At 40.4% G+C, this 13799-nt stretch overlaps 1 protein-coding gene across 1 annotated transcript in view; it reads left to right on the forward strand.

Moving 5' to 3' along the window:
• Positions 1-13799, forward strand: part of prex2 (phosphatidylinositol-3,4,5-trisphosphate-dependent Rac exchange factor 2) — a 206341-nt gene that overhangs the window by 63958 nt on the left and 128584 nt on the right. Inside the window, exon 11 of the mRNA XM_038997738.1 lies at positions 7687-7787. Coding sequence (XP_038853666.1) covers positions 7687-7787 — 101 coding nt within the window. The remainder of the gene's footprint in view (positions 1-7686; positions 7788-13799) is intronic.

Below are 13799 nucleotides of genomic sequence, written 5' to 3' on the forward strand. Positions count from 1 at the left end.
ATATAGGGAATAGGATGCTATTTGTGATGGAGCCAAAGGCCCTCTCCCGCCAATCTTTTTCATTCCATTCCTTTTCCAGACAGGATTCACCAATGTAGCTTTAATCACCTATAGCACGGATGCTCTACTGTAACATTGTCAACAATGTCTCTTTAATCCTTACTAAAGTGATGCCCTAAAACAGTTCAATCTAGTCTCATTTCATTGATTACAAACATATAATGGAAAACGGTGCTTGGAGCTGAGGCTGTTCAGACAGGATATTTCCAACTTTGATCATGGTTAGCCAGACCAGACATTATTTAGTGACTCTAGACTAGGTTATTGATCGACCAGATAGTTTGTGAGTGGACTGAACATAGAGTAGCATGACTACATACAAAGTAACCGTTAATAAGGGCTTTATAAACCACACCACTGTCTTTGTCAAAGCTCTGTGCTTCCTCAACCCTTTCCAGACATTCAATAGACCTGTTCTGGTGATATACTGCAATCCTAGACATTACAAAACACAATCTGCTGTCACATGCTGCACGAAAAACAGACATCGAATGAGTCTAAAATACCATATTCCCTATATAGTGCTCTACATTTGACCAGGGTCCACGGAGCTGGTCAAAAGAAGTGCACTATATAGGGAATAGGGTGCCATTTTGGACTCTGAGCTCTGAGCTTCAATCAGACAGCCGTCAGTAACAGCTTGCTCCATCTGGTTAAAGCCTGAACAGAATCAATCCAGCCATGCTCCAAATGATGGTGTCACATTCACACTCTCAATGCTTGGCATAGACCCTACAGGCCCATACTGGAGTAACCAGGCTGGGTTAAGTGGACTTTAATAAGATAATCAAATGCTGGGCCTTAGATCTTAGTGCAGGTTAGGAGCATATGGTGGATATGGAGTGGTGTGGTCTGGAGCGCAGCTAAGCTCCCCCCTCTCTCTCTCGCTCTCTCCCTCTTTCTGTCTCTTGCTCTCCCTCCCGCTCTCTCTCTCTCTCTCTCTCTAGTAGAGTGCCTCACAGAGTAGTCTGAGATGGGGTGTAAAGTGCTGTCTAACTATAATCCAGAGGGTTTTGGGTGTGGAACGACAACCGGTTCTCTCTCCTTTGGTTTGTGTGTAGACATACCGTCTGTGTCCCAAATAGCACCATATTCCCTGTATAGTGCACTACTTTTGATCAGAGCCTTATGATCTGCATACAGTAAATAATACCGGTTCTACAGAGATTCTCTTCAGTGGTTCTATAGTGGTCTGGAAAAGGTTCTGTGAGCTAGAAAGAAATTATTCTGACCCTTTCCCCTTTTCAAAATGTTTTTACTTTACAGCCTTATTCTAAAATTGATTAAATAATTTTTTCCCTCATCAATCTACAAACAATACCCCATAATGACAAAGCAAAAACTGTTTTTTGAAAATGTATCACATTTAATAAAAACTGAAACCTTATTTACATAAGTATTCAGCCTCTTTGCTATGAGAATCGAAACTGAGCTCAGGTGCATCCTGTTTCCATTGATCATCCTTGAGATGTTTCTACAACTAGATTGGTCTCCATCTGTGGTAAATTCAATTGATTGGACATGATTTGGAAAGGCACACACCTGTCTATTTAAGGTCCCACAGTTGACAGTGCATGTCAGAGCAAAAACCAGGCCATGAGGTCAAAGGAATTGTCCATAGAGCTCCGAGACAGGAATGTGTCGTGTCACAGATCTTGGGAAGGGAACCAAAACATTTCTGCAGCATTGAAGGTCCCCAAGAACACAGTGGCCTCCATCATTCTTAAATGGAAGAAGTTTGGAACCATCAAGACTCTTCCTAGAGCTGGCCGCCCAGCCAAACTGAGCAATCGGGGGAGAAGGGCTTTGTTTAGGGAGGTGAACAAGAACCCTGTGGAGATGGGAGAATCTTCCAGAAGGACAACCATCTCTGCAGCACTCCACCAATCAGGCCCCTACGGTAGAGTGGCCAGACAGAAGCCACTCCTGAGTAAAAGGCACATGACAGCCCGCTTGGAGTTTGCCAAAAGACACCTAAAGGACTCTCAGACCATGAGAAACAAGATTCTCTGGTCTGATGAAAGATTGAACTATTTGTCCTGAATACTAAGCGTCACCTCTGGAGGAAACCTGGCACCATCCTTAAGATAAAGCATGGTGGTGGCAGCATCATGCTGTGGGGATGTTTTTCAGCGGCAGGGACTGGGAGACTAGTCAGGATTGAGGGAAAGATGAACAGAGCAAAGAACAGAGAAAACCTTGATGAAAACCTGCTCCAGAGCGCTCAGGACCTCAAACTGGGGCGAAGGTTCACCTTCCAACAGGACAATGACCCTAAGCACATAGCCAAGACAACGCAGGAGTGGCTTCGGGACAAGTCTCAATGTCCTTGAGTGGCCCAGCCAGAGCCCGGACTTGATCAAACATCTCTGGAGAGACCTGAAAATAGCTGTGCAGCGGCTCTCCTCATACACCCTGACAGAGCTTGAGAGGATCTGCGGAGAAGAATGGGAGAAACTCCCCAAATACAGGTGTGCCAAGCTTGTAACGTCATACCCAAGAAGACTCGAGGTTGTAATCACTGCCAAAGGAGCTTCAACAAAGTACTGAATAAAGAGTCGGAATATTTATGTAAATGTGAAATTTCCGTTTTTTTTTATACATTTGCAAACATTTCTAAAAACGTGTTTTTGCCATGCAATTGGTTATTGAGTCTAGATTGATGAGAAAAAAACAACGATTTAATACATTTTAGAATAAGGCAGTAACGTAACAAAGTGGACAAAGTCAAGGGGTCTGAATACTTTCCGAATGCACTGTATATTGGTGATTACTCTGACATTCAAAAGCCCATATGGTGGGAATTTCTGAATTAGCTACAAGCTTCTGTGTGTAAGCCCATGAAAGCTCATTAAGCCTATGAAAACATATCCCACTATATACTTGCCCCTACTTGTCTTGTTGAACACCTCTGTGGACATATTTAAATGTGTTTTAAAATAAGGAACGTGCACTAACAGTTATTTTTTTTGTCTTAGGCCAGACAAAATTGATTCACTGTATAACGGATTTTCCCCCCAGAAAAGTGAGGCGAGCGAGCAAAAAATAAATATAAAATAAATGTGTGAATTGGATAAGGAATTGTCCTAGGTGCTTGTGTAGGTTCTAGGCCTAATGTGAGTTTCAAGAGTTCTATAAGGAAAACCGACACAATTTTGCTTAAAAAGAATGCACATGTTACAATGTTACAACCATTAGAAATGAAACACAATGGGAGGATTAACTTGTCACAGTTTCTGTATTCCTGATAAAAAAAAGTGCAATCCAATCTCGTAATTTATTGTGACGTAATGGACTAATTAAAGTTTTTATCTAATTCAAGAATGATTGACAATAAATAATTGTAATCAAATTAAGATGTTGATGTATAGAAACGAGTTCATTACCTGAATGCGTCTCTGTAGCCTATAGGCGTTAACAAAATATTCATACAAATATGATTAGGCCTCTCATAGATTAGAGGCCTTGTAGAAAGAGTGTCAATCAAAGTTAGGTCTGCCAAATTAATACATACATCCAGTCATAGAGTATAGCCTTTCATCATCAAAATACAAAAAAAATGGTTTATAACATGCACAATTAGAAGCGTCAGTCTATATAGAGCAAGCTTGACTGAAGTCCAGCCCAGTAACTTGCTCACTGCATCTTCCTTCGATTGTCTCGTCTGGCAGCCACGAAAAGCCCCCACCTTGGAGATGTCGCTAACATCGTTGTGGAGCTGCTGATCTGCACAGAGTGTGTGCCACTGGCGAAATACTTTCTGGACATGCTAGCTGTTCTCTGCGGTGCATCATCACTTCAAACGCATTCAGTCTTGGTGTTATTGGTTGGCCTACTACTAAAAAAAAATATATATATTGAACCTTTATTTAACTAGGCATGTCAGTTAAGAACAAATTCGTATTTACTATGACGGTAAAATGTAAGTTATGAATCGCAAATCGCCATATAGCTGACACACTTCATCATTCAATTTGGTTGTCCAAAATACTATCAGCTTGCACTGCGTCTTTGCTGATGAATGCCCTGATCTCAGGCCAGTCAATTGGTTCAATGACATTGTGGTTTCGTCTATTTATCGCTTCTAATAGATCTGAAAATGATGCATTAACCATGAATTTAACCAACTGTTTGTTTATAATGTTGGATGTCCCACGTTGAACCTGGACACATAAATAGTAAGAATTTGCGCCAGCGTGTGTTTCACTGTCCAATCTGAGGCTCGAACATGATCTGAACGCCTGATCTGAGGCCGTTTGCTCTCTTGCGCATAAACTTGCAGACAGTGCATTATGAACGAAGTGCTGCCTATATTGCCCCAAAAATAACACCCTTTTCTTTCTTCCGGGGTGTGGAGAAAAGTAAGGCGGGACATCCGTTAAACAGTAATTCAACTTTGTCCGGCCTTAGCCTTTAAAAACGACTATTTCGACTTTGAATGTTGTAGCGATCAATTGTCCGATTAGCAATCACCCATATTAGCAAACTGATTTAATTTCCAACTTCACATCTCCCTAGTAGGGCCCTATAGGTTGTTTATCGTATAGGGCCCTATAGGTTATTTATCTTAATGAACAATATCAGCTAAATGTCCACAATTACTAATCTGTTTGGTCAGTGTCGATCGTTTTCTGTTTATCGTCCCCTGTTTATCGTCCCAGCTCTGTGTGTGTGTGGAGGTATGTGAGAGAGAACCCCCCCCCCGGATGTTCTGAGTCTCTTTCTTTCTCAGTCTCTCTGTCTCGCTGAGGCGTGTCAGTTTATTTACAAGTTGTGAACTCCTCTCTAATTGCTGGGGTTTAATTGTGGTCTGGGATCAGATAATATCCAACAGAAACCACTTGTGGTGGTCATCTTCAGGCAGCTGTCATGCCATTGTAGATGTGTAACACACACACGCATGAACACACACGCACAGACAGAGATGGGGCTCACTAGTAAACCAATCCTCTTTTGTGATGTCAGGTTTACGTTTTTGGAGCAATGTGTTGCTAATGTATTGTTACAGTAAGGTTATTGTTTATTTTGTGTCTTTTGTAAACATGCCAAGACTTACAGAATACAAACAAGCTCAGTACAAATATTTAGCTTGAGGTTTATTGCTTCCTGTATTGAATATAAACCTGCTTAGTGCCGCTTACCAATAGTACTATACGCCTTGAGACAAGTAGGTATGCATTGAAATCAAGCCTACGTATACACGGAGTGTACAAAACATTAGGAACACCTTCCTAATAGTGAGTTGCACTCCCTTTTGCCCTCTGAACAGCCTCAATTTGTTGGGCATGGACTCTGTTTCAGAGGGGTTGGGTTAAATGTGGAAGAGACATTTTGGTTGAATGCGTTCAGTTTTGTAAGTGACAAGCTATCCCCGTGCCCTTTCCTTTCCACAAGGTGTCGAAAGCGTTCCACAGGGATGCTGGCCCATGTTGACTCCAATGCCTCCCACAGTTGTGTCAAGTTGGCTGGATGTCCTCTGTGTGGTCGACCATTCTTGATACACACGGGAAACTGTTGAGCGTGAAAAACCCAGTATTGTTGCAGTTCTTAAACACATTCAAACCGGTGCGCCTGGCACCTACTACCATACACCATTCAACATGAATAAGGGATCATAGCCTTCACCTGGATTCTTCTTGCGCTCAGACTATGTCACGGAAAGAGCACGTTGTTTTGTACACTCAGTGTCAACTAGTGTGGACTGTGGTTCGCGTCCCAAATAGCACCCTATTCCCTTTATAGTGCACACTACTTTTGACCAGGGCCCATGGGGAATAGTATGCCATTTGGGATGCAGGCAGGGAGCAGATTGAAACTGTTCCAGGCTGCCATTCATTGCGTAAGTGACCTGTATTACTCCCGGGGGTTTTTCTCTCTGTGGCAGGGTGACACGGGGTTGACGGTTTGACTAATCTATCCTCCATTCTGGGGGTTTTCTCATCTGGCTCTGTCCACTCTGGTAGTGGAGATAGGAGACGGAATGAGAGGGAGGACAAGGGGAGAGGGAGGGCGAGGGGAAAGAGAGAATGTGGGTAAGAGGTGGAGGAAAGGGGGAGGGAAGGAAAGGGAGGAAGCTAGGTGTGCCGTGAGGAGAGTAGAGAAACCAGGAGATTTGTTTCTCTCTGAGATCAGTCCAACCCCCGACAGCCCTGCCCTGTCCTTCACTCCTACCATCCGTACACGCACACGCACACATACACACACACACATACACACACACACACACACACACACACACACACACACACACACACACACACACACACACACACACACACACACACACACACACACACACACACACACACACACACACACACACACACACACACACACACACACACACACACACACACTCCTGCTGTCTAGAGCTCCGACCTGAAGATCAACGGCGTCATGATTTGACCTCGTATTTTTCCCAGTTCCCAGTTGTTGAGGGAGGGAATGCTGAGGATTAATCTATCTTTCTCTCCGTCTCCCTCTTTCTCTCTGTCCATCTTTTTCTTTTTCTTTCTACTCTCCTTCTCTCTGTCTCTCCCGCAGGATTACAGAATTATACAGAAGTATCCTATTTAGCTTGTTTAGGCCACAAAGAATTCGATTGGTACGGTGTTTATTTCTACTCTTGCTGTTTGTTTCCTCCCTTGTCTGAAATGATCAACATCAAAATGATCTCTGTTTTTACCAACTCTACTCAGAAAGCCACCAGACACTCACAGATTTGATGGGTGTCATGTGTTTGTCAAAAACAAATAAGAGCACAGTTGGACAAGACAAAGAGATGAACTAAACCCTCCCCGGGAGATTTAACAAACAGAAAAGACCCCACAAAATAAATAAGAATCTAGTCAGCAGTAAGACTGTGGGCCAAATGGCATGCGATTCCCTATATAGTGCACTACTTTTGACCAGAGCCCTATGCTAGTGAGCGCTAGCTAATGCTAACTACTGTATATTAGTATAATATTTTTTTTTACAAATCGATACTAGTATTCAAATATCAATATAATATCATCCCAAAATAATATTGCGATATGTAACTATCCACCCCCCCCCCCCCCCCATCACTACTATTTAGGGAAAAGGGTGTACTTAGGGACATTGCCATAGTCACGTCTATTTAGGGGAACATTTGGAGAAACGTTATCTTTTGAGAAGGTGTTTGTTTTGGTGTTGAAAACACTCTCTGGGACCCTGTTATTTATCTGAGGCATTCTGCTCCTTCTCCACGTTCACTGCCGTGGGGACGTCCATTGGACCATTGGCTACTCCCTCAATTAAGCTACATTCGCTGGACTGGTGCTTTCATAACCGTTCATCTTCCAACATGTCCCTGTCATTTCTATGGAATGATGGTCGTTTTGTGTGTCCCCAGTGAGTTTGTGTCCTGGGTCGGCTGATGAGCAGTGTTTTAGATTTACGTCTTCCTAATTAGTGTTTTGGTGTTGTATGTTTTAAGTCTCCACAGTGACCATTGTTTGACGGTTTTGAATTGTTTTTGTGTGTCCCTGGTGAGTTTATGATAGACAATGTGTTATTTCCTGTCCCCCCAGTGAGATAATGAGCTGGCTGGTGGACATTAGTGTTGTGTTATTAACGGTGTTGTGTTATTTCCTGTCCCCCCAGTGAGTTTGTGAGCTGGCTGGTGGACATTGGGGAGACTGATAACCCAGAGGAGGGGGTTCATCTGGGACAGGCTCTACTGGAGAACGGCATCATACACCATGGTAAGTGATTCACTATACTGTATGTTCATCATCTAGTCCAGGGTTCTCCAACTGGGTCGAATTTGGTGATTTTATTTGACCCCCCCCCAAGTTTCTTCCACCTACATCTAAACCTGAAACATCTTCCTCTTCCTCCTCTTCCTTCACCTCGGTGTTCCCCATACGCCTAACAATCACACTTATGTCTTTCTCACCTTGTTATCCCTAGTCCTTCCTAAATGTTCTGTTTCTCATCATCCCCAGAAACAAGAACATACAGTATACCTACAGTGTATTTATCTATACAGTATACCTACAGTGTATTTATCTATGCAGTATACCTACAGTGTATTTATCTATGCAGTATACCTACAGTGTATTTATCTATTGTCACGTTCCTGACCTGTTTTCTCTTGTTTTTGTATGTGTTTAGTTGGTCAGGGCGTGAGTTGGGGTGGGCATTCTATGTTATGTGTTTCTATGTTTAGGTTCATTGTCATTTAGCCTGATATGGTTCTCAATCAGGGACAGGTGTTTTACGTTTCCTCTGATTGAGAACCATATTAAGGTAGGTTGTTCACACTGTTTGTTTGTGGGTGGTTGTCTTCCGTGTTTGTGTCTGTGCACCACACGGGACTGTTTCGTTTGTTCGTTCGTTTTGTGTAGTCTGTACCTGTTCATGCGTTCTTCGTGTATATGTAAGTTCTCTAGTTCAGGTCTGTCTACATCGTTTATTTGTTTTGTAGTTTGTTGAAGTATTTTCGTGTTTCGTCTTTACTTTAATAAATATCATTATGTCATATCACAACGCTGCGCTTTGGTCCAATCCCTACTCCTCCTCTTCGGACGAAGAGGAGGAGAACAACCGTTACATCTATACAGTATACCTACAGTGTATTTATCTATACAGTATACCTACAGTGTATTTATCTATACAGTATACATACAGTGTATTTATCTATACAGTATACAGTATACCTACAGTGTATTTATCTATACAGTATACAGTATACCTACAGTGTATTTATCTATACGGTATACAGTATACCTACAGTGTATTTATCTATACAATATACCTACAGTGTATTTATCTATACAGTATACCTACAGTGTATTTATCTATACAGTATACAGTATACCTACAGTGTATTTATCTATACAGTATACCGTATACCTACAGTGTATTTATCTATACAGTATACAGTATACCTACAGTGTATTTATCTGTACAGTATACAGTATACCTACAGTGTATTTATCTATACGGTATACAGTATACCTACAGTGTATTTATCTATACGGTATACAGTATACCTACAGTGTATTTATCTATACAGTATACTTAGTGTATTTATCTATATGGTATACAGTATAACTACAGTGTATTTATCCATACAGTATACAGTATACCTACAGTGTATTTATCTATACAGTATGCAGTATACCTACAGTGTATTTATCTATACGGTATACAGTATACCTACAGTGTATTTATCTATACGGTATACAGTATACCTACAGTGTATTTATCTATACAGTATACCTACAGTGTATTTATCTATACAGTGTACCTACAGTGTATTTATCTATACAGTATACCTACAGTGTATTTATCTATACAGTATACCTACAGTGTATTTATCTATACGGTATACAGTATACCTACAGTGTATTTATCTATACGGTATACAGTATACCTACAGTGTATTTATCTATACAGTATACCTACAGTGTATTTATCTATACAGTGTACCTACAGTGTATTTATCTATACAGTATACCTACAGTGTATTTATCTATACAGTATACCTACAGTGTATTTATCTATACGGTATACAGTATACCTACAGTGTATTTATCTATACGGTATACAGTATACCTACAGTGTATTTATCTATACAGTATACCTACAGTGTATTTATCTATACGGTATACAGTATACCTACAGTGTATTTATCTATACGGTATACAGTATACCTACAGTGTATTTATCTATACGGTATACAGTATACCTACAGTGTATTTATCTATACGGTATACAGTATACCTACAGTGTATTTACCTATACAGTATACCTACAGTGTATTTATCTATACAGTATACAGTATACCTACAGTGTATTTATCTATACAGTATACAGTATACCTACAGTGTATTTATCTATACAGTCTACCGTATACCTACAGTGTATTTATCTATACAGTATACAGTATACCTACAGTGTATTTATCTGTACAGTATACAGTATACCTACAGTGTATTTATCTATACGGTATACAGTATACCTACAGTGTATTTATCTATACGGTATACAGTATACCTACAGTGTATTTATCTATACAGTATACCTACAGTGTATTTATCTATACGGTATACAGTATACCTACAGTGTATATCTATACGGTATACAGTATACCTACACTGTATTTATCTATACGGTATACAGTATACCTACAGTGTATTTATCTATACGGTATACAGTATACCTACAGTGTATTTATCTATACAGTATACCTACAGTGTATTTATCTATACAGTATACCTACAGTGTATTTATCTATACAGTATACCTACAGTGTATTTATCTATACAGTGTACCTACAGTGTATTTATCTATACAGTATACCTACAGTGTATTTATCTATACAGTATACCTACAGTGTATTTATCTATACAGTATACATACAGTGTATTTTTCTATACAGTATACAGTATACCTACAGTGTAGTTATCTGTACAGTATACAGTATACATACAGTGTATTTTTCTATACAGTATACAGTATACCTACAGTGTATTTATCTGTACAGTATACAGTATACCTACAGTGTATTTATCTATACAGTATACCTACAGTGTATTTTTCTATACAGTATACAGTACATACAGCTGAAAGCTTGCTCTGAATACTGTACCTCTCCTCCTCATTTTCTCTCTCTTGCTCTCTTCCACCCTCTTTCTCTCTCTGTCTCCCTCTTTCTCTCTTTCTTTCTCTCTCTCTCAATTCAATGGGCTTTATTGGCATGGGAAACATATGTTTACTTTGCCAAAGCAAGTGAAATAGGTAATAAACAATAAAAAAAAAGACTTTTCAAATGTCAATGTCATTATGTCGTGTTGTAACGATGTACAAATGGTTAAAGTACAAAATTGAAAATAAATAAACATAAATATGGGTTGTATTTACAAGGGTGTTTGTTCTTCACTGGTTGCCCTTTTCTTGTGGCAACAGGTCACACATCTTGTTGCTGTGATGGCACACTGTGGTATTTCACTCAATAGATGCCTTTGTTATGGAAGTCTGGAAATTGTTTGGAAATCTCTCTCTCTCTCGCTCTCTCTCTCTCACACACACTCTCTCTCCGTCTGTCTCTCTCTCTCACACACTCTCTCTCGCCGTCTGTCTCTTTCTCTCTCTCTCTCTTTCTCTCACACACTCTCTCTCTCCGTCTGTCTCTCTCTCTCTCTCTCTCACACACACACTCTCTCTCTCTGTCTCTATCTCTCTCTTTCTCCATCTGTCTCTCTCCGTCTGTCTCTCTCCGTCTGTATGTCTCTCTGTCTCATTCAATTTAAGGGCTTTATTGGCAAGAGAAACATATGTTAACATTGCCGAAGCAAGTGAAGTAGATAATAAACAAAAGTGAAATAAACAGTAAACATTACACTCCCAAAAGTTCCAAAATAATGAAGACATTTCAAATGTCATATTATGTGCAAATAGTTAAAGTACAAAAGGGAAGATAAATTAACATAGACATGGGTTGTATTTACAATGGGTTTGTTCTTCACTTGTTGTCCTTTTCTTGTGGCAACAGGTCACACATCTTGCTGCTGTGATGGCACACTGTGGTATTTCACCCAATAGTTATGGGAGTTTATCGAAATTGGGTTTGTTTTTAATGGCTCTTTTCTAGATTTTGATAATTAGTGGGTATCGGCCTAATTCGGCTCTGCATGCATTATTTGGTGTTTTACGTTGTAAACTGCACCCTTGTGTCAACCATTGCCCTTGTGCAAAAAAACTATGTTATTTTTCAGTTTAATACTACATGTGGTGTTTGAGTAAATCGATTTTATGATGTCGTATACTTTACCCCCAATGCCACTTTAGAGGGTTTTGTAGTATAATCCATCATGCCATAAGGAATCAAAAGCATTCTTAAATCAAGAAAACATTCAAATACTTTCCCTTTGCTTTTCTGTTGAACATGCTGGTTTATTAGGGTGTGTAATGTGGTCTGTTGTTCTGTGTTTGGGTAAAAAGCCAATTTGTTTGTGTGAAAAGGTCTCTATTTGGTCATTGAGAATACGGCAGAGCAGTTTCCCATGTTACTGGTGACACATATTCCCCTATAGTTATTAGGGTCTAATTTGTCACCTTTTATAAATAAATATATATATATATATATATATATATATATATATATATATATATATATATATATATATATATATATATATATATATATTGGGTGTTATGAGCCCCTGGTTCTAAATATCAGGGAAGCAGCCACTCTCCAAAACCAGGTTGAATAGTTTTAATAAGGCATCCTGCAGTACTGTGTTTTAAGCATTTCACAGCCCACCTCTCTCTCTGTCTGTCTGTGTGTGTGTCTCTCCGTCTGTCTGTGTGTCTCTGCTGTCTGTCTGTGTGTCTCTGCTGTCTGTCTGTGTCTCCATCTGTCTGTCTGTGTCTCCATCTGTCTGTCTGTGTCTCCATCTGTCTGTTTGTGTCTCTCCGTCTGGGTGTCTCTGTTGTCTGTCTGTCTCTCCATCTGTCTGTCTGTGTCTCTCCGTCTGTCTGTCTGTGTGTCTCCTGCTGTCTGCCTGTGGTCTGTGTGTCTCCTGCTGTCTGCCTGTGTCTCCATCTGTCTGTCTGTGTCTCCATCTGTCTGTTGTCTCCATCTGTCTGTGTCTCCATCTGTCTGTGTCTCCATCTGTCTGTGTCTCCTTCTGTCTGTCTGTCTGTCTGTCTGTCTGTCTGTCTGTCTGTCTGTCTGTCTGTCTGTCTGTCTGTCTGTCTGTCTGTCTGTCTGTCTGTCTGTCTCCATCTGTCTGTCTGTCTCCATCTGTCTGTCTGTCTGTCTGTCTCCATCTGTCTGTCTGTGTGTCTCTGCTGTCTCCGTCTGTCTGTCTGTGTGTCTCTGCTGTCTGTCTGTGTCTCCATCTGTCTCTGTCTGTCTGTCTGTCTGTCTGTCTGTCTGTCTGTCTGTCTGTCTGTCTGTCTGTCTGTCTGTCTGTCTGTCTGTCTGTCTGTCTGTCTGTCACTCACTCACTCACTCACTCACTCACTCACTCACTCACTCACTCACTCACTCACTCACTCACTCACTCACTCACTCACTCACTCACTCACTCACTCACTCACTCACTCACTCACTCACTCACTCACTCACTCACTCACTCACTCACACACTCACTCACTCACTCAATTAAAGGACTTTATTGGCCATAGAAACATATGTTAACATTACCGAAGCAAGTGAAGTAGATAATTAACTAAAGTTAAATAAACAATAAAAATGAACAGGTAACATTACATTCACAAAAGTTCCAAAATAATGAAGGCATTTCAAATGTCATATTATGTGCAAGTAGTTAAAGTACAAAAGGGAAGATAAATTAACATAGACATGGGTTGTATTTACAATCGGTTTGTTCTTCACTGGTTGCCCTTTCCTTGTGGCAACAGGTCACACATCTTGCTGCTGTGATGGCACACTGTGGTATTTCACCCAATAGTTATGGGAGTTTATCGAAATTGGGTTTGTTTTTAATGGCTCTTTTCTAGATTTTGATAATTGGCCTAATTTGGCTCTGCATGCATGATTTGGTGTTTTAAGTTGTACACGGATATTTTTGCATAATTCTGCATGCAGAGTCTCAATATGGTGTTTGTCCCATTTTGTGAATTCTTGGTTGGTGATCGGACCCCAGACCACACAACCATAAAGGGCAATGGATTCTATAACTGATTTAAGTATTTTTTGCCAGAATTTGATGTTCCTTTTCATGGCATAGAAGGCCCTT

Source organism: Salvelinus namaycush, chromosome 7 (genome assembly GCF_016432855.1).
Source record: "Salvelinus namaycush isolate Seneca chromosome 7, SaNama_1.0, whole genome shotgun sequence".
Classification (NCBI taxonomy): Eukaryota; Metazoa; Chordata; class Actinopteri; order Salmoniformes; family Salmonidae; genus Salvelinus; species Salvelinus namaycush.